At 41.2% G+C, this 18,986-nt stretch overlaps 6 protein-coding genes across 6 annotated transcripts; 1 reads left to right on the forward strand and 5 right to left on the reverse strand.

Moving 5' to 3' along the window:
* Positions 1 to 2,052: 2,052 nt before the first annotated feature.
* On the forward strand, positions 2,053 to 6,359 carry RB195_007822 (uncharacterized protein; the record flags this gene model as incomplete). Its single annotated transcript, XM_013439128.2, has 11 exons — positions 2,053 to 2,150; positions 2,319 to 2,389; positions 2,528 to 2,709; positions 3,357 to 3,468; positions 3,527 to 3,622; positions 3,741 to 3,905; positions 4,009 to 4,124; positions 4,188 to 4,316; positions 5,907 to 5,999; positions 6,054 to 6,179; positions 6,240 to 6,359. 11 exons carry the CDS (start codon positions 2,053 to 2,055, stop codon positions 6,357 to 6,359), a joined length of 1,308 nt encoding a protein of 435 aa, XP_013294582.1.
* Positions 6,360 to 7,978: 1,619 nt separating this feature from the next.
* RB195_007823 (uncharacterized protein) lies at positions 7,979 to 14,168 on the reverse strand (the record flags this gene model as incomplete). Its single annotated transcript, XM_064181666.1, has 23 exons — positions 7,979 to 8,135; positions 8,462 to 8,673; positions 8,754 to 8,875; positions 8,936 to 9,111; positions 9,171 to 9,308; positions 9,378 to 9,529; positions 9,653 to 9,769; positions 9,887 to 10,061; positions 10,138 to 10,232; positions 10,609 to 10,755; positions 10,972 to 11,127; positions 11,252 to 11,383; positions 11,522 to 11,638; positions 11,699 to 11,875; positions 11,973 to 12,054; positions 12,124 to 12,238; positions 12,631 to 12,728; positions 12,798 to 12,962; positions 13,059 to 13,132; positions 13,205 to 13,368; positions 13,528 to 13,651; positions 13,729 to 13,946; positions 14,120 to 14,168. 23 exons carry the CDS (start codon positions 14,166 to 14,168, stop codon positions 7,979 to 7,981), a joined length of 3,162 nt encoding a protein of 1,053 aa, XP_064038440.1.
* Positions 14,169 to 16,299: 2,131 nt separating this feature from the next.
* On the reverse strand, positions 16,300 to 16,599 carry RB195_007824 (uncharacterized protein; the record flags this gene model as incomplete). The annotated part of the gene is made up of 1 exon (XM_064181667.1): positions 16,300 to 16,599. One exon carries the CDS (start codon positions 16,597 to 16,599, stop codon positions 16,300 to 16,302), a length of 300 nt encoding a protein of 99 aa, XP_064038441.1.
* Positions 16,600 to 17,285: 686 nt separating this feature from the next.
* Positions 17,286 to 17,663, reverse strand: RB195_007825 (uncharacterized protein; the record flags this gene model as incomplete). The annotated part of the gene is made up of 1 exon (XM_064181668.1): positions 17,286 to 17,663. One exon carries the CDS (start codon positions 17,661 to 17,663, stop codon positions 17,286 to 17,288), a length of 378 nt encoding a protein of 125 aa, XP_064038442.1.
* A 90-nt stretch (positions 17,664 to 17,753) lies between these two features.
* RB195_007826 (uncharacterized protein) lies at positions 17,754 to 18,062 on the reverse strand (the record flags this gene model as incomplete). Its single annotated transcript, XM_064181669.1, has 1 exon — positions 17,754 to 18,062. One exon carries the CDS (start codon positions 18,060 to 18,062, stop codon positions 17,754 to 17,756), a length of 309 nt encoding a protein of 102 aa, XP_064038443.1.
* A 152-nt stretch (positions 18,063 to 18,214) lies between these two features.
* On the reverse strand, positions 18,215 to 18,667 carry RB195_007827 (uncharacterized protein; the record flags this gene model as incomplete). The annotated part of the gene is made up of 1 exon (XM_064181670.1): positions 18,215 to 18,667. The coding sequence occupies one exon, from the start codon at positions 18,665 to 18,667 to the stop codon at positions 18,215 to 18,217; it is 453 nt and encodes a 150-aa protein (XP_064038444.1).
* Between the last annotated feature and the right edge of the window lie 319 nt (positions 18,668 to 18,986).

Genomic DNA, 18,986 nt, shown 5'->3' on the forward strand with positions numbered 1-18,986 from the left:
TGACACAAGAAAACATTGCAAGTTTTTTTCGATAAGCGCGCCCCAGTCATTTGGTAGTAAGGATCCCCTTCCATGCTATTCAACTGTTTTATTCTTCAGAGGCACATATACTGGATCGGTGGTCGGAGACTCAGAAGATCCTGATACCTTTCCCAAGTCTACATCCAAAGTATTTTCCTCTGTGAGGATAGATACGGGTATGGAAATAAAGCCAAAAGCACTTTTCCGAACGGTTCTAATCAGATTAATTTCCTACCAGTACCTCAGCGCACTGTCACTTCTTTGCGGGATCTTGCCGGGTAATGATATCCAGTGGCGAAACGGAGTGGACTCGTGTTTCAGCGACATGGTGTACTTGACACTGAGTACACCAGAACGACAACAGCCTACAGTTCAGGAGTAAAACGGAGTGTTGTTACCAGAGATTCCACGCTCGCTCCAGGTACTTGACCTATTTCGGTTGGTTTTTGGCCGCGTGCTGGACAGCAGCACCTTTTTGCAATATTTGAGCAATTTCCACCACATAACTGTGCAAATTACATAGCTCATAGGTGCCCAGAGCGTACAGTGAAATGTCTGGCTGCATTTATTAGAAGCAGAGCCATCGCGAGCAGAAAGCAATCAGACTTGTATACTCGCGGCCGGCCCCTATCTTCTAGAAAGTAGATATAGAGTACAAGTAATCAACTGTGGACAAAGGTTTCTCCGACAGGGCATTGAGAAGATTTACTAATCAATAAGTGAATGATTATAGCTTAAGTATTGGGTCATCCTACAAATAATGTATTTTTCGGGAAAATGTCGTTGGGGCGGGGGCACTCAATGGCGTCCTTATTTCCCGAAGCTCTAACTTACTTTTTTTTCTCTTAGTAACTTAAGTTTACATTTCATAGATCCTCTAAGACTAATGCTTAGGCCTTAGGGCCCCAATTGATTGATTTGATTATTTACTTCGAGAAATAAAGGCACCATTGAGTGCCCCCCCCCCCCCTGCAACGACACTTTACCCCAGAATTTTTCGTTACGGCTATAAATTTTGGAATAGAGGCATTGAAAATCCACCAGAAGGATGGAAAAGGGTTGCAAGATGTGAAGGGAAGGATATTCGAGACCAAGAAAACTTCCATTTAGCTCAATTTTAAAAATTAAAGGAAGTACAGAATATCGAATTACTTACTGGATAACTCAATTTGTCACCAACATCATTAATCTCCAGCAAGCCCTACGAGTTACTTTAGGAACAATGTTTTGATTAGTCTCAACACCTTATGGCTTGAAAACCCTCCAAACCCCTAAAACAAAACAGCATGACTCATTGTTTTCGGCTAGCGATATCAGAACGATAAACAACAGCGAACAACAACAGAAGAAAAGTGCAGACGCACGTGAGCACAAACGGCGGTCGCGAGCGGATTTCCATTGGAGCGCGGAATTGCCTCATCCGAAATTTCGCAACTAACTCGTCAAACAATCGCTAATTTACGGGATTTTATGGTTTTCAAACGTAACGTAATTTCTTCTGGATTATAAATCATTCGAGGTGCAGCATCGCTAACCCTAAGCAGGGCCATTTTCTGCGTCTTCGATATGAAACTAAGCAGTCTTTGCAAGAACGTTAAGATCCGTTTTGTTCGTGGATTTGTTTTTGACTGTTTTTGACCGGAAACTAACTTCGCCCTTGTAATTACAAACAACTATTTCATGCGTAACACTCAGGTTTACAGTTCGAAAATTAGAACGTTCGAGATTCACTACAGAACCATAGGTTTTTGCTTATGTTTCTTTTTTTTCTAATTCTCGGTCTAGGCTAGTTAAACGATAGTAACGGTCCTAGTTCTGTCATTTTCGGCTTTAGCTAGCCTTCGCACTGATCATCATCTTACATGTCCAACGTATACTGAGTTGTATTGGGTTTTCAGACGTGAAAGTAACAATTAGTTATTGGAAACCACCTAAGATTCTACTGGATCCTGTTGCTTTTGCTTAGCAGCTCGAAATGTGTTGGAGAAAAGAGCAATTTAGAAACGCATAATAAAATTTCTCCTTATTCAGATGGTAGCCTCAGAACTCACAGCCGGGTTCACGCTCCCAACTACTGGAAGCTCTGCAGCGCTGTCAAGTTTACAACCACAGGAGGATGAAAAACTTTGGTATGTTTTCCTGTGAATCATCTAATAGAAGAACTTTTTCTTACGCTTACTTCTGATTAGTGAGCTACAGTATTTTCTTGGTAATTCGCTTACAATTTTGTAGTTATCGGGGAAGATTATTGTGTAGGAAAGTGGCCGCTCACTACTGAGTCATTGTTTTCATTCTAGGACTAGAATCCTTTCTGAAGTCAGTTCGAAGTCTTCGTCGACTTTTCAAGGTGGTACGCTTATCATTCTTGGTAAGGAACTTGTCATCTTCATCATTGTTTTTGTTCACATTTATATAAGGCTCTGAAATTTGTTTTTCTACGGACTAGTCGGTCGGACTACTCTATTATTGAACTCCGCCATTGCGTTGCTCAATAAATTGCGTTCAGGTGAAAATCAATCCGGGAAATCTTCACTGCTTGCTCGGTTAGAAAAGAACGAGAGTCAGGGAGAAAGATCAGCACTTGAATACCACTTTCTGAACGTGCAAAATGATTTTCGGGATGGCAGTTATGCATATCAGCTGGGTACTGCTGGCGGACTCGGTCCGGCTGAGAATTTCAGTCTACCGGTACGTTCTCTGTCTCATCGTAATGTATAAACTGGCGTTATTTCTCCCATCAAAATTTCTTAGTTGTTTGGTAGGTGGTTGGGATTAGAACATTTTCGCGTCTTAAGCGTAACGGAGTGATCGCCTCTTTCCATTTGGAACATTTAGCATTTGATTCTCCGTTCACCATTTGGGAAGGTTTCACTTCTAGATGAAAACAAAAATAAAAACTTTGTTGTAACGATGTAACTTGTACGATTGTAGCTTTGTTTAGAAATGGTACTTTAATAGGCCTGTCACTTTTGTTCGCTTTCAACACCGTTGTCGCCTCATTCACTAAACTTCATTATTTTTCACATACTTTTTTTTAAAATGAAATACCATTTTTAAATAGAGCATCGTTCAAAATCTTTATATCCGTCGTCATTTTGGTCCTCACTTATAGACATATCCTTGAGAAAGAGCTCGAGCTGGATAAGCATTCAATGGAGCATATAGCACCTCCATTGAATTTCCCTTGAAAATAGAGCAAATGGTAGCGTAATTGATGTCATCGAATATTGAGGGATTCCGACATCGAGTTTTTTTTTCCCAAAATGAAATTAACCCAATAAAACTCTAAATCAAATGCGACACGAATCGATAAATTAAATTTTAAGATGTTCTAGGTTTGGATGCTGGACGGAGATGAGTGTTTTGCTCCACTCATCCAGTACGCACTTCCTTTACCTTCTCCATCGAAAACGGTTGTTCTTCTGGTCGCTGCATTAGACAATCCTAGTTTGTATTCGTAAAATCTCTTTCACGTTCCATATAGGGAGGGAATTACTCTATTAAGGCCTCATCCATTCTATTCGTCGTTGGGCAAACGTCATCGCCCAACAGGTAATTCAAAAATACGACACAAACACCATTACGGAGGCCAGAAAAATGCGTAAGTTCGCTTTCCGTTAAGAATAACCTCTTGACCTTCGGTTAGTTATCTGTTTAGTGTGACACGATGTTGTTACAGAGGTTACAGAGGAACGATTCCGGCATTTGTTTCTTTACAGAGGAACGATTCTGGCAGGAATACGTTGAACCTGTGGAGTCGTCGATGACGTCTTCAATGGCTCCTGGCGGATTAGACGACGCTGGTCTATTGCCACTGGAACAAGGAGTGCTGACCGAGAATTGCGGTGTCAGCTTTGTCGTGGTCATTACAAAAAGTGACCTATGTGAGTTACGCGCAGTTTTGAGTTGTATTTCTAATAATCGTTACTTTCCCAATTTTTTCTTTAAATATTCCAATTCTTTGAGGAAAACTAAGAACCTCTTTAGGCAGCGATTTCACCGACCAACAAGCTGACCGTATTCTCGTGCAGGTTCGAAGGCTCTGCCTTCAGCTAGGTGCTGCTTTGGTTTACACGAGCGCTAAAAATGTGAAGAATATTCAGGTAATTTTGGAATGTCATTCAACAATGATATTGAACTTCACTTAATTCCTTGTTATGCTTCAGATGCTTTACAAATACATCGTGCATAGAGCTTACGGTTTTCCATTCACAAGCACTGCACAGTTAATCGAAAGAGATTCAATATTTGTACCTGCTGGTTGGGATGGGGAGAAAAAGATAGAAATTGTGAAGGTATGTGATGTGACCTATAATCGTCTGAACTATAGTATTATATTTCGGTCATTCTTCTGGATTCCTAAAAGTTAATTGAGTGCTCTGGTTTTTTGGGAATTTCCTCGGAACAATGTTAAAGGGAGCACACATGTTCAGTGGCATTTGAGATCATTTCCGTGCAAATGCCCCGTTGTCGCATCGCTACTATAAAATCTTTCCATAGGGGATCCGTGTGGTACACTTCTTGCCAGCTCCTCTTGGGAACGATTTTCATACGAGTCCAAATTGTGGTTGCTAGTCGAATATGCTTACGCTTCGAGCACTTATATGATGAGAACATGCAGATTTAAGCACGACGAATGCGAATAGTTAATTTTCCTGCTCGATGAGGCTACCTCCAAGCGTAAATGTGGTATCCACTAGTCCTCTTTATCCGCTGTTTTGAAGCTCAGCTATGAACAAGTGCAGTATTATACATTCAGAATTATTTAGAGATTTAAACGTTAAAAGGTAAAGATTTTGGAGGAATTGTGGCTCTGGGAGCTTCTGAGAAGACTTGATAGAACTGCAATTTACTTACCACATTGATCCTTAATTGTCAAGAAGCCGTTGAAAGGAAAGGGCAACTACTCTTTGATGACGTATTCATGAAGTTGCTGAATTTGAGCACTGTGTTTGAGCTAAAATTGCTGCTTTGATCAATACTTTAAATTGATGAATTGTGTAGAATAGTTTATCTAGTATAATGATCGAAATTGAAAACTTTTCTAAAAGTGTTCAACTGGAGCTGGGCTAGGTTTGGTTTAACGTGGTGACCCGACAATGTAATGCAATCTGTTGCGTAATCTGCTATGTTGCAAAGAAAATAACTGGCAATAATCGCTCCCAGATTTTATCAGAGCAACTTTTATGGATGTAACTCATGCAACAATCCTCTTCTACATTGTTTGGTGCTTCACATGTCTAGTAAATTTTATTTCATGGGAACATTATTTTGTACTCTGACAAAGAATAATGGCTCATAGTTTTTTTTTTACTTGCAGAACTGCTAGTAATTGCTGCCTTCAGCAGTTATATTTGGTAATCTAAGGCAGCATGAAGTTGTTTCCTGCAGGGATTTGTCGTGAGTAGTGACGATCTTGTATCAGTTCCGTTCAAGAGTTGTCCGATAGTCAAGAAGTTTCAAGATATTTCACTCCGATAGAGGGTGCTCACTGCCCTGACGAGCACCTACTATCAGCGTGAAATAGCTATCCCCATTGTTGAGAGTGATTTTCAACGATGTCAACGTGTCGAGTACAACGGCAGCCAGACAACTAACTTCCGGTCAAAATACTTTATATTAATGTAGCTTGTTTCCCTACTCGAAGGCAGCAGTCCAGAATAATCTTTTGAATTACTGTATTGTATGGTTTTTTTCTTTGAAATAAATAGTGAGAACTCGCAGAACACCTTCCTTACTTTGTTTTGGCTTCGTCTTCTATGTCACCTTTTTCGTTATCTTATGTGTTTCATTTCCATGAATATCTAGGTCTTAATCCACTTCTTTATAGCTGTGTATTTGAATATGTTCATCTGTTACTTTTTAATGTGTCAACTCTGTTTCAGGAAGGTCTTCCTGATATCGACAACGTTCTTGAACCAACACGAGAAAAGCCAACGATAATCAGGGAGCAACTTGTGGAGGCCGAAGATGAGCAGGTGAACGAGGATTCTTGAACTTTCCTAACTGGATCTAAGTACATTCTTTCCTAGGTCTTTCTCCAACGGCTTGCTGCAGCAGAAAGTGCTGCACCTGCAGCACAGAAAAAATCTAGTCTTTTGGATGACGCTGCGGACAATAAAACGCCATTATCTAGCTTCTTCTCGAATCTTCTGAAGGTTTTGGAATTAGTATAAGCTAATACTCCAGCCCATGCCTTAACAATCTGATTTTTACAGGATAAACCGAATGTGGTGAAAACATCCGCACCACCTCCTGACACAGCTGTGCAACTGGATCGCATACTGAAAAGTGCTACAGGACAACAAAGTCAAACAAATACTGACAGTTCTGCATGAGTCATTAAGTCGTTATTTGTTTAAATTATTCTAATGTATAGCCATTACTAATCGTGTACTTATGCATAACTTTATTTGGTTATAGTAGCTGTAATGAATGGAAATTCTTCACTGTAAAATCACAATCATATCAAAAACTTTTATTACTCTACAGTTGGTTACCAGTAAGTGGCAGTAACACAATGAATAAGCGAAAAGCTGAATATATTGTAGCATTGTGAACCATGAAGTGCTTTCTGTTACCAGTAACTGTAATTCCAGTACACCATGAACCCGCAGTAGATTGAAAATCAATTTTATTTCAGCGAGAATGCTACCACGGTTTGTGCTGTTTGAAGAGAGAAACAAAAGTATGGTAGTGTGCCTGTAATTTAGTTGTTGTTTTCTAGTGAAATGAGACGTGAGTCTCCTTTTTTTGGTAAGAATGTGGTGTTCTTTGGGGCGCAAGTTTCATCATACATCAAGGAACAATGCACCAGTGCGCTAGATACATTGGCAGAAACGCAAGTAAGTCCAAAAGCAATCCTATTTGCGTTGTTTATCCGACAAGCTTAGGTGTTTATGTTAGGGACTGTTGACTTCAGATGTCAATGTTCGTTAAACAATCTGACCACGGTACAAACTCTTAGTTTCCTCTCAATAACAATCTACCGTTCTAACTATTTCACTTCATTAGCAACAAGAACAGATTCTACTTAAACACTCAGTCAGTGGTACTGTTGTTGCAGATTATGTCAGAAAAAGTCATAATAAGTGTACATATTGACATATGCACAGCTTCAAACAACTCCGCTGCAGGTGTTTTCAAAACATTTCTGAAGCACATTGAAGTTCTGAGCGAAATATTTCACTGCAGCCGAATTAATAAAGTTAATAACGGCTGCAATTAGAAGCGGAAATTGTGGATCTTTCTCTCCCTGAGTACCTATGCTCCTTTAGGAGAAGCCCGATTTATTTATGGTGTTTGGTTCTCATGCAAGTACGTACTACTTCCGAAACCCTTATTCAAAATTGAATAGGTTGAAAAGCACATGCTCCCCTTTTCATGATGTGTTCTAAAGTACGCTTAAAATTAGATTAAAAATTAAATTAAAATAGCCTACAGAAACTTGATTGCTAAGATCATTTCTAAATTTATGTCTTACTATAGAGTTACCCATCCACTCAGTCCTTTTCTAATTCATTTCTAGGACTTTTGATCAGTCTCACACATGGAAGTGATCCAGATACTGGTAACATGCATACACCTGGTATAACGAATGCTTAGACTATATCAGGAGTGTGTGATATCTCATCAGTTCGAAAAAAAAAGCTCTTTTTTTGCTTAAACACTATAGCACCCATAAAATAAGATATTTCGGATGAGGAATACACGCGGATGTGGACCTTAACCTTAACAATAAACGGAAACGATTGAAAACGTACTACCTGTTCAACAGCTTAAGGCATATAAAAGAAGAGTTATGAAGAGATGAAAATTCAGGAATGAAATCTAAGCCAAAGCCTTCAAATAATTTGTGAAAATTTGTAAAAATGTAATAGAGATGAATGTACATGTATAAGAATGCCAAAACGGGAATATGGCAATGGGATTCGAATACATTATCAGAATACCATGTTTACCGGTTGAAGATCCTTGCCATATCGGCAACCGAGCGACGATTATTCGCGTTTTCATCGCTGTCATTCGATTCATTGACTAGGGAGTTCGAAGAAGGTGGAGCATTACGCGCCACTGGTTTTGGAGGAAGCAGTGGAGGGACAGTAGGCAAACTCCTGGAATTTTGACGCAGATTAGATACAATTGAGGATATCCAGTCCTCAAGTTTTAAAAAGAAAACAACAATTCTTTCAGGAGGATTTCTTTCGAAGTTTCTCCTTCTTGAATTCATTTACTAGGTTAATGAAGAAAAGACGAAGTAATTTTAATATCTGAGCACAGATTAAAACTCCTAATGCGATTACAAATAATTAAGAAAAAAACGGGGCAAAATAAAATACGCGTAGAATCAGATCGAAGAGAAACTTTAGACCTTACATTTTTGCAGTATATATTCCCCATCTTTTGCCTAATTCTAAATGCAAGAAACGAATATACCCACTTCATACGATGCGGTAAAGGTGGAGGCGAATCTGACTCAGTAGTTGTTCGTGGGGATGAGGAAGGGCCTGGTGAACTGAGAGAGGAGCTGTGTCCTGGAGACTCTGGTTTTGGCGACATTGCTCTGTCAGCAGCAGAACGGAGTACTGCTTGCGATAAAGCGGCAGCGTCCGGTAACATTGCCACACGAAATCCAGGACGTTCAGAAGGATGCTGGAAAGGTGTAACTAAATTGGTTTGGTGGAAAAATTTAAAAATAAGACTACTAAAGCAAAAACCACTCCTTCACGAACTTTTTTAACCACTACATCGCCTCCTCCGCCACTGTCCTCACTTTTGTTGGACTGAACTTCTTCTTCGATGTCAGTGCTGCGACTCATTGGTGTATCCTCGTTGTTGCTTTGTGTTTGCCGTACTAAAAAGCAGGTGGGTAATGGGTATTATGTAAGAAACAAGACGTAATTGTCAACGCCACCTTGTCCAAATGCTCCAGCCCTTCTTTGCAATCGCGGACGTGATTTTTGCAAATGAACAAGAGCTGAGGGCTGAGGAGGAGTGTCCAACGAGATTCCAGGCTCTTCATCCCGAAGACCAAGAGGAGAATGAAGATCCCCTATGATGCTACGCGGCCTGTGCCCGGAATCGACACAACTGAGAAAGAATAATTCATAATACCGGCAGATCGTAGTCGAAACCAAAGAGCAACGAACCGCGGAGTGCTGGGTGACATATACTGTCGGGGTGAACCGTTTTGAGATACACTGGCATTAGAAACTCCATCTGCATTGGCGCCAAGTCTATCAACAAACATTTCACTTCGTTCACACAATTCGCGCCACCGCCAGTCACTATAAAAGGGGGAATGTGATAGTCAAACAACGTATAATCGATCGAATCAAGCGCAACCACACCACTACCTGAACACTCGTTTAAGGTCGTCCATCCATAATTCCCTTAACCTCTGCATAGCAATTAGTTCCGCTTTTCCAGGAATTTTTGGTGCATCTCCGCTTTCACTACGGAGACGTGAAAGTGTACTTTGTAGGTTGAGGACACACTCTCGTCGAGCCTAAAAAGCGCAGAAAAACACTTCACTCATTCCTTACTTTTCTTAGCATGACATTTGTTTTCACTAACCTATAAAAAAAGGTGGAAAATGCAAAAGCAATTAGAAATAATCAACATAATTCACCTGATCAACAAAATCATCAACCATATCCTCTAGACGCGATGGGAACGGTTCCTCTGCTGCACTAGAGAGAACGTCTCCAACGGCATTCCATTTTTCAGGGTTCCCCAAATCCAAATTCTGAAAATTCCAAAAAAGCAGTCGAAATCCAGTTCCTGTTGGCTCTAAGGAAGTGATCAACGCATTCTTCCATAATCAAAACACTATAGCACACAATGTTCAGTCAAAAATACAAACCGCAGCAGCGATTCGAAAATTCGCCATATCAGCGTTGGTTGACTGACGATTTCTTTCTAAACACGATTCAATCTGTGTCATAGCAACCAAAACTCGTGATCGGTCGCATCCTGTCTTCGATAGGCATTCGCACACGTCTTGTACAGGGTATGGAATAGATGTGATTGTTCTATTCCTACAATAAAGAGCAACCATAACTACTGGAATGTTATGACAGTATAAGTATAACAAGTAAGAAAGCTACAGCTTACATGTTGACAGCTGTTGCTAGATCGTAAAGCCCTTCAACGCCTAGATGATTGTTATCGATTACGATGGTACGTAGAGACGCGTTGAGTTCTAATGCCTATAAAAGAGTATCTTGACTTATGTCGAGACAAACTAATATCTAGTTCTTTTCCGAAATAAGTGTGTGAAAATGTTAACAAAATCATGTGCACCGTGTTTACAAAGCAATCCTCTGACCTAAATTCTCCTAATCGTGTTTGATACACATTCGAACCGGAGACAATGAGTCATCTTCATTGATTTCTTACTTACGAGTCCGAAAGATAAAACATAACAAGATTGGAGTCTGAGAGGTGGCATGTAGCGGACATATAACAAAAAAAAGACCACCGTCAAAAAATTTGTTATTTACACAGCATTCGTTCATAGTGCTGACTTTTTACAGTTCCCACTCAAGTTCCCCCGTAATGATTTGATATCAGAAATAAACTTACTTTGGAAAGAATTCTTGCTCCAAAGTGTCCTAAGTCATTGTTTGAAATGTCGAGAAATCGAAGCGATGTCGCTGCTCCAAGCGTATTCAGAAGAACGCTGAGATGGGGACCTAGCCGCGCATCCGACAAGATCAACTCTTCAAGCGACTGTAACGCAAATCGTTATTTAATTCAACAATTTGAGAACTTTTTGAACAAAACAATAAAATGAACGAATCGCGTCTGAAGAAGATAATCACCGTGTTCACGAAAAATAGTTGCTAAAAAATCAATCAGGTAAATGTTATAGTTTCTGGAGAATTCTTTTTTCTTTCACTTAATCAAGTACAATAGCATGAAATGAAGTGGCAACAATGTACTCACGGACTCATCAGAAAAAAGTTTCACAATATCAAGAATCGTCTTATTGATCACAGCCGCATGAGTTTGCTTCGATGATCTGCGTAGGGCTAACAAATTAGCTCCGCCCAGATCAAGACGACGCAACGTTTTTATGTTCCCGAGAGTATGAACAACTCCCTAAAATGAGGCGTTTTATGCATGAAACTGTGGTTGAATCAAATGCCCCTGTTGTTCAAAAATGGCATACGAATTCAAACCAGAAGACAACAAGTTGCTAAATCGTCCAGATCCATAAGCTTACCTGCATTTCTGTTTCTAAATTGTTGTCTCTGAGAGAAAGGCTACTACATTGTACGCCGGCAAGACACGCTTCAAGCACTGAGCTGGATGTTTTCTCACATGTTCCACTGATGTCCAAATGAAATGGTTTTAACTGAAAATTACGGAATGATTGCAGAGAGAAAAGCCAAAATAGCGCCAACAAATCGATTCGAAGTTGAAGTAGGAATATAAGGCATCCAAAGCCTTATGCAAATACATCAGAGTCAATAACAAGAAGTGGCATACGTACCTGCTGATTACTGGCCAGTCCAAGCAGCATCGCCTTCATAAGATCAACAGGCAATATAGTATTTGCAAAGCTGATATGTGATAAATTTACAGCCATTGAGAAGAACTCCTTAACTAACTGAAAAAGATGATATTTATGGGGACACAGGAAAGCACGTGAAATAAATGTATCGCTTGCCTGAGCGCTATCCCCTGGCTTCTTCCCTGCATGGCAACCACCAAGACTCAACCTTTCAATCTGTAGACCTCCATACTTCAAGGCGGCCCAAATCTTATCGAGAGGGAATCCCGTGTCTGTCAAGTCCAAAACCCGCAGAGTTGTGCACAAAGATACCACATTGACTAGCGAAGATATCTTAAAATTAAAAAAAAAAATCATGAAAATTGGCGACTGATGAACCAAATGAAAAAGAGTGAAATGAAAAGAACAAAAACAGATTGCTTGTACGTACATCGTCTTTAAGAACATTAGTCGAGAGGTTTAAATGTGTCAGACTGGACACTGCTCCACAATTCGATTTTGCGGTCAAACCTCTGAAATTCCTGTTACACGTAAGATACGGGACTTTGAAGCACTAGCTGCGAAATATTTGGAATGCTCACGAGTAGATCCCAGTACAAAACAGTTGTGAACATTTCTCACTGAGCCCACACTCTGATAAGTTCACCTGTCGAAGTGTAGTTAACCTCGGAAGCACATTAGAAAGCAAAACGAAACCTTAAAAATCATGAAGTTAACGAAGGAAATAAGATTTAAAGGCAGCATACCACGAATCTGTGATGGTGCGGATGTCAGGTGAGATATTCGTATATGGGATAGTAGATTATGGAGAGGGGTGTGGTTCCGTCCATTTCTTTCTAATTGCCGTAAAAAGCGGCTCGGAAAATGCGGCGCTGCACAAGGCTGGTGCGCTCCAATCGAACTACTTGTAGAAAATAGTGCGCCGGAACGCTCGGAGCCGTATCTTCAGGGCCGTTTTCTACGGCAATTAGGAAGAAATGAACGGAATCCTCCTCCTCCATAATCTACAACCCCGTATACGAATACTCCACCGGAAATCCGTACCACCGCAGATTCGTGGGGTGATGCCATTAAGTAGGATATATTACCTTTTTTGTCGTCAAGAACATTCTTGGAAAAATCGATTGATTCTAAAGGTATCGATGGGTTCTGCTGGAGAGCCGATGCAAACAGAGTGATAAAGTCACTGAAATTAAGCAAATGGAATATTTTTAAATGGTGTCCGCTAAATAGTAAATAAAGAAGAAGTCTGTACCGTGGGAGGGCGCAATTTCTGAGTTGGAGGTGTTGAAGATAGCGCGACTTCCGAATAACAGACATTATCACATCAATAACTTCCGTCGTCATTCGAATCCCATCGGCGACAAGTCCCGTAAAATACGACGAGTATTGAAGAACTCCCGTTATCGGCAGCAAATCCCTAAAATCGATTGATTCTAAAGGTATCACTGGGCTATCGCTTATCTCGCTTATCATAACGAAAAGGGAAAAGTATCACGGTGTTCTATGGACTCACTTTGGTAAAAGATGCGAGAAATCCTCTATCCGCAACGAACGTAATCTGTTAACCGCATATATCTTTTCGACATCCTAAAAGAATACAATGTTTTGTGAATTTCATCATTGAACAAACAATCGAAAGCAATCATCCCATCCACCCACCCATGACACTTCATCTCTATAAGGCTGATCGTAAAAATCACAAAGTGCAGCATAAGTTCTGCGGAATGAATGACAGGCTCTAGCAGCAGCATCTCCACTCATTGAAGAGAATTCGTCGTAGCAACTTTCAGGTGTGAATTCGATCAATGATCGCAACTGTGCGCCTGTGAATATCGAGGTTAACCTCCACTGGATATCACTAATTCAAAATGCAAAATATTACTAATCGAAGAAGACATGGTATGAAATGCAAAGCGAAAGGATAAATTTCCAAGAAAAGAAAACGATTTGCTATTGAAAAGAAAAAAAAATCGATAGCTTACCAATATCTGGGAAATAACGAAGAAATGCAGCAAGTACATGTTTAACCAAAGCACTTGAGGATGCTTGAGGACTTTTGATAACGTATTTCTTTCTATGTCCAGCTTCATCAAAAGCTATGGCTACCTATAAAAGATTACGATAATTATTAAATTAGAAATTAAAAAATCCAACCAGAAAAGCTAAATTTTTCGATGACTTACCTCGTCGTTATTCAAAATGTTAACCGATTTAATGCTGAGGAGATGATAACTACGATCAATTTTCAACGATGACGGTGACTTCCCGGAGAGTATGAAAAGGCGAAATTTCGATATGACGAAGATTCTAGGCTCAAATTTGTCGCCTTTATAAGACACATCTGCTTGTAAGGCCACTCGATAATCGAAAAATTTGTTTCCTAGCACAGTCGATGGTTTTTCTGAAAGGAAAAGGTGGTCGTATAAAAAAGTCAAGGATCAATAATTCTGATGTGTTTGCAAAGAAAGGAAACAAACAGGTTAAAAAGTTTTGATAACTAAATCCAGTTAAACTGAAGCATCTGAATAAATAAAAGCGTTCAACATAGATCTTTAGAATAGATTTAAAACTTACGTTGTACATAATCACAGAGTTCTTGTAAAATGCTTCTTGACATTGACATTTTGACGAACTTTTTATGATATGAAGTGGAATGTTTGTTGTTTTTTTACATAGGAATCGGTTGAAGACTGAAAAGGTGAAGGCTATAGAGAAGAGTGTGAGGGTTAGACAGCTATTTATAGGGTGAGAAATTGAACGCATACTAATAAATCAATAATAAGAGTGGTCGAATCAATCAATAGAAATAATTACAATTCATATGTTTGATGCTTGGTGCAGGTTAAATGCGGTCACATGGCGTAAAACACAGCAATGTGAGGTCGTCAGTGGAAATTTCGTTAAGATTTCTGGGAAATGATTGGAAAAATATGGAAATAAGATTGTGATTGATCTTCCAGTGATGTATTTGTTCAAATTAAAAAAAGATAACGAATTAGAAAAGACAACGATTGAACAATATATATGATCGGTAGGGAAGAGAAGGAAAAGGCAGAGTTACTCATACGCTCGATCGCACGCCGAAAAACATCATTGCGGGTGCGGGGCGCGATTCGTCAGCAACCGCCCACGCGCCCATCTATCCACCATCAACCGGCTATTGTTACAATCTCCGTATCCACGGTCGAAATATCGTATACAGTGAGATTTACGAGTAAAACCCAATGAAAATGAAAATGAGAACCACCGTATCCTTCAGTATGCGTAGAAGCTGAAAAATCCATGCAAACTACTTGTTGTTTATCCAAAACAATAAGTCATGACCAATAAAGTCATAAACTCCTAAATATGACCTCAAACGTAAACTACGAACGCTCAAGACCAACAACCACCATGCGGCAAGAAGTTTCTGCGATTGCAGAATGACTAGGTTACCGTAATAGGATGAAATGAAACCGCGGGGTAACTTCACGTCCTGAATGGAACAATTCGCGATTGCATTCTCTTTGAAGGGTGCTTGAATTCAAAGCACTTTTCCCTTACCTTTACCTAGTTTCTGTTTCAACGTAAGCGAGTGCGCCCATTTGCTTATAATCGTGGCGCATAGTAGTCGTTGGACGTGTTCAGCCGAGCGGACGCGACGCGCCTGCCGCAACGCACGCTTCACACGTACACACTCTCGCTTCTCTCCACTCTGATTCCATCAAAAGTGCACTACGCTGAGATGGTCGAACGTGTTCAGAGTCGACTGTAAATTCCCCTTCATTCTCGTCAAAAAACCCCCGATGTCTGTCTATCATTTCGCTGCTCCAAGGAATTAATGCATTCTGATGGATCTGTTTCCACAGGTGGCTGGAATCAAAAGTGTATGAGATCATCAGTTTAGTTTTTAAATGGTTTGATGTGGTTACTTAGCTGCGCGCCCGACCATTTGTCTAACCGTCATACAAGCGTTTTTCTACGGATACGAATGGCCGAGAGCTTGGAGAAGGCCGCCAATTTTCGAAACATCCATTCACTTCACCTTGCCGATCTCCTACCTCGATACTTTGAAAAATTAGTCCATTAGCAAAATTCATATAGAAAATTCTACGTGATTTCTGCGCATCTAGTTAGTTCCTTTTTTCAAAATAAAAATACCGAGATAAAAAATTAGAAAAGTTGAAAAAATAAAATCAAAATGTCTGTTCTTCATGAAAGCGAAGAAGGAACCGTGATTTACACTCAGTTTCTGCACAATGCAGCATGATTCGACTTTTATAAACGACTATGCTCGGATCAAAACGACCTGAAGCACAGTGCAGGTGCGTACGCGGTTGCGCTCGAAGCGGTGCAACGCAGCGGTTGGGATCGAGGTGGGACCCTGGCAAACTGCAGCGACGAATGGCGGAAGCGAGGGTCCTCACTCGACCCTAACCGCTGCGCTCCACCGTGCCGCTTCGAGCGCAACCGTTTACGCAACTGCACCGTACCTCATGTCATTTTGACTCTACTATACATATATATTAGGTTGGTGCAAAAGAAATGCAGGTTTTTTTTTGTTTTATTAGTTTCAACACTATTTTTTTTTTGATAAACTAAGGCTTTTTTACGAGGTATTATACATAGTTGGAAGGCTTATTATATGAGTTTTCTAAATATGTATATGGAATTTAATTCAAGTCGCTTATTATAAAAATAATTTGGTTTTTATTTTCAGATGTTTAGTCGCAATTTTCGTCAAATTTACTTCTACGAGTGCAAACTGGGCCGGCCTACCGCTCAAACCTCAAACCTGAAATATCAACGAAGTATGGGGCCAGGGAAGTATCAACGAATGCACAGCACAACGTTGGTTCCAAAAGTTTCGTGCCGGCAACACCAGTCTCGAAGACGAACCACATGGCAGCCGTCCACCAATACTTGATAGCGACTTGTTGAAGGCGACAGTCGAAGCTGATCCACGCAAAACCACACGAGATATTGCCAAGGGGCTCAACGTCGATCACACTACAGCTGTTCGCCATTTGAAACAAATTGGTAAGACCAAGAAGCTTGACAAGTGGGTTCCACATGAATTGACCGAAAGTCAGAAAAATCGCCGTTTTGAATGATCACACGGCAAAAAATGCATGAGTTGAATTATGAAACTCTGGATCATCCACCATACTCGCCCGACCTTTCGCCTACTGACTTTCACTTTTTCAAGCACCTTGATAACTTCTTGCGGGAGAAACACTTCAGAAACCAAGACGATGCAGAAACTGCCTTCGATGAGTTCATCTCTTCCAGAACCCCAGACTTTTATGATATTGGCATTAAGAAACTCGTTTCTCGTTGGCAAAAGTGCGTTAATTGTAATGGAGATCACTTTGATTAAATAAATTTTGATCTGATCTGAGTTATATTAATTTAGAATTTGGGTAAAAAACCTGTATTTCTTTTGCACCACCCTAATATTTAGATCAAAACGACCTGAGGCCTGGCATAGCAGTTGCCCAAACGGCTGCGCTCGTAGCGACGCGGTGGAACGCAACCGTTGGGATCGCAGCGCTCGTCACTGGAATCCGATCGAAACCAGCGATGGTCGGTCAACAGCGGTCCCACCACAATCTCCACACCGCGCCGCTTCGAACGTAGCTGCACCGATTTTCAGGTGGTTTTGACCCGACTATAGCCGAATCCTGGTGGGAGGGGACTAACAACGAAACAAATGGTAAAACTAACTTACTTACTTACTTAGTTAATCAGTGGGCTGCTGTCATCGCCTGACGCGATTACCCGCATCTTCGCCGAGGTGTGCCGTCCTTGAACACAGCTCTGCCCAACCTTCTCGATCTTCTGTGAGAGCTTGCACAGAATCAATCCATTCGTCGCTATTCCATATTCTGCGAAACCTTACGTCCCGCCTGAACTGCCAATCCACGCCGAGTGTCCTCAGGTCCTCTTTCACCACCTCAGTCCAGAACTTCCGTTTTCGGCCGGGTGGCTTCTTCCAGCTCGAACCCGACGAACTCCTCAGAACTCGTTGAACAAGGCGATCTGCCGGTCTCTTTAATATATGACCAAAGAAGCGAAGACGATTTACTTTAGCCACTTTCGATGGCAGTGCAAGATGTTGATGTCTTCCACGTGTCATCCGCTGGTATACCACATCAATTTCTGCGTAAAGATCTTCATTGTGGCATACGCTAGGCCAAAAGTAGCCAAGTAGCCGTCTGAGCAGCTTTCATTCTGTGCAGTCAAGCCTCTCCATAACCGTTGATGGTGCTGCCCAAGTCTCCGATCCGTACATCATGATGGGACGAATTGCGGGTAGGTATACTCGCAGCTTGACTTCGTTGGTGATGGGGGTCGACCACAGGCATTTCGTTAAGGAGTTGAATGCAGAAGTGGCCTTAGCGCATCTTTGCTGAACATCTCTCTCGTGGCTGCCGTTGCTCTTCAGCGTATAGCCCAGGTAACAGAACTCATCGACGAGTTCTATCGGTTGTCCGTCCACCCTGATTCCCGTTCGAGGTCTCGAAGAGATCCACATCTGCTTACATTTATCAGGGTCTAGACGTAGTCTATAGGCTGCAGCCAGCTTCGATACAAGGTTGACAAGATGATGAAGTTTCGTACTGCTTTCCGCGAATATAACAACATCGTCGGCGTACTCGAGGTCAGTCAAGGGGCACCCTGATGGTGCTAAGACAAGATGTCAGCAAGACACTGGTCGACTGTTCTTCGCATAATGTCGTCGATGGCGAAATTGAACAGGAAGGGTCCTGCCACCGCCCTTTGTCTTACTCCAGTTACCACTTCAAACGGTGTTGTACATCCGGCTGGTGTTCGAACTGCAGCAGTTGTTCGTCGATTCATGTCATCAAGCAAGCGAACGAACTTTCCTGGTACTCCATCGGCGCGAAGCGCGTTGAGAAGACGGCCTCGGTGAGGAGAGTCGAACGCGGCTTCAAAGTCCAGAAACGCAAATTGCATTGGCTTCGAATACTGCTGCCAGATTTCGATCACTCTCCTGACGATGAACACCTGGTCAATCGTAGATCGGCCAGAACGAAAACCAGCTTGCTCGTCGTGCGTTGTTTCTTCGCGATGTTTAATGAGTCGGTCCAGGATAATGCGCTCCAATACCTTGTACATAACACGCAGCAAAGAGATTCCTCGATAATTCCTGGGGTTCGTGACGGATAACTTCTTGTGAAGGGGAATTATGATAGCGTGTCTCCACGAATCAGGTATCCTTTCGTCTATCCATATAACTCAACGCCGTCTAGATGCGCCTTTCTACGACTGCGGTATCGCAGAGGACGTAAACTCTGGATCGTAAGTGCTCACGCACCTACGGAAATCTGAGGACACAGTGAGAACGCCTTCTATGATGAACTCAATGCGTAAAACTAACGCAGAAGAATTTTTCCAGAACTACGTAACCCTCCTCATCCTCTATAAGAAAACACTA

This window comes from Necator americanus, chromosome I (genome assembly GCF_031761385.1).
Source record: "Necator americanus strain Aroian chromosome I, whole genome shotgun sequence".
NCBI lineage: Eukaryota > Metazoa > Nematoda > Chromadorea > Rhabditida > Ancylostomatidae > Necator > Necator americanus.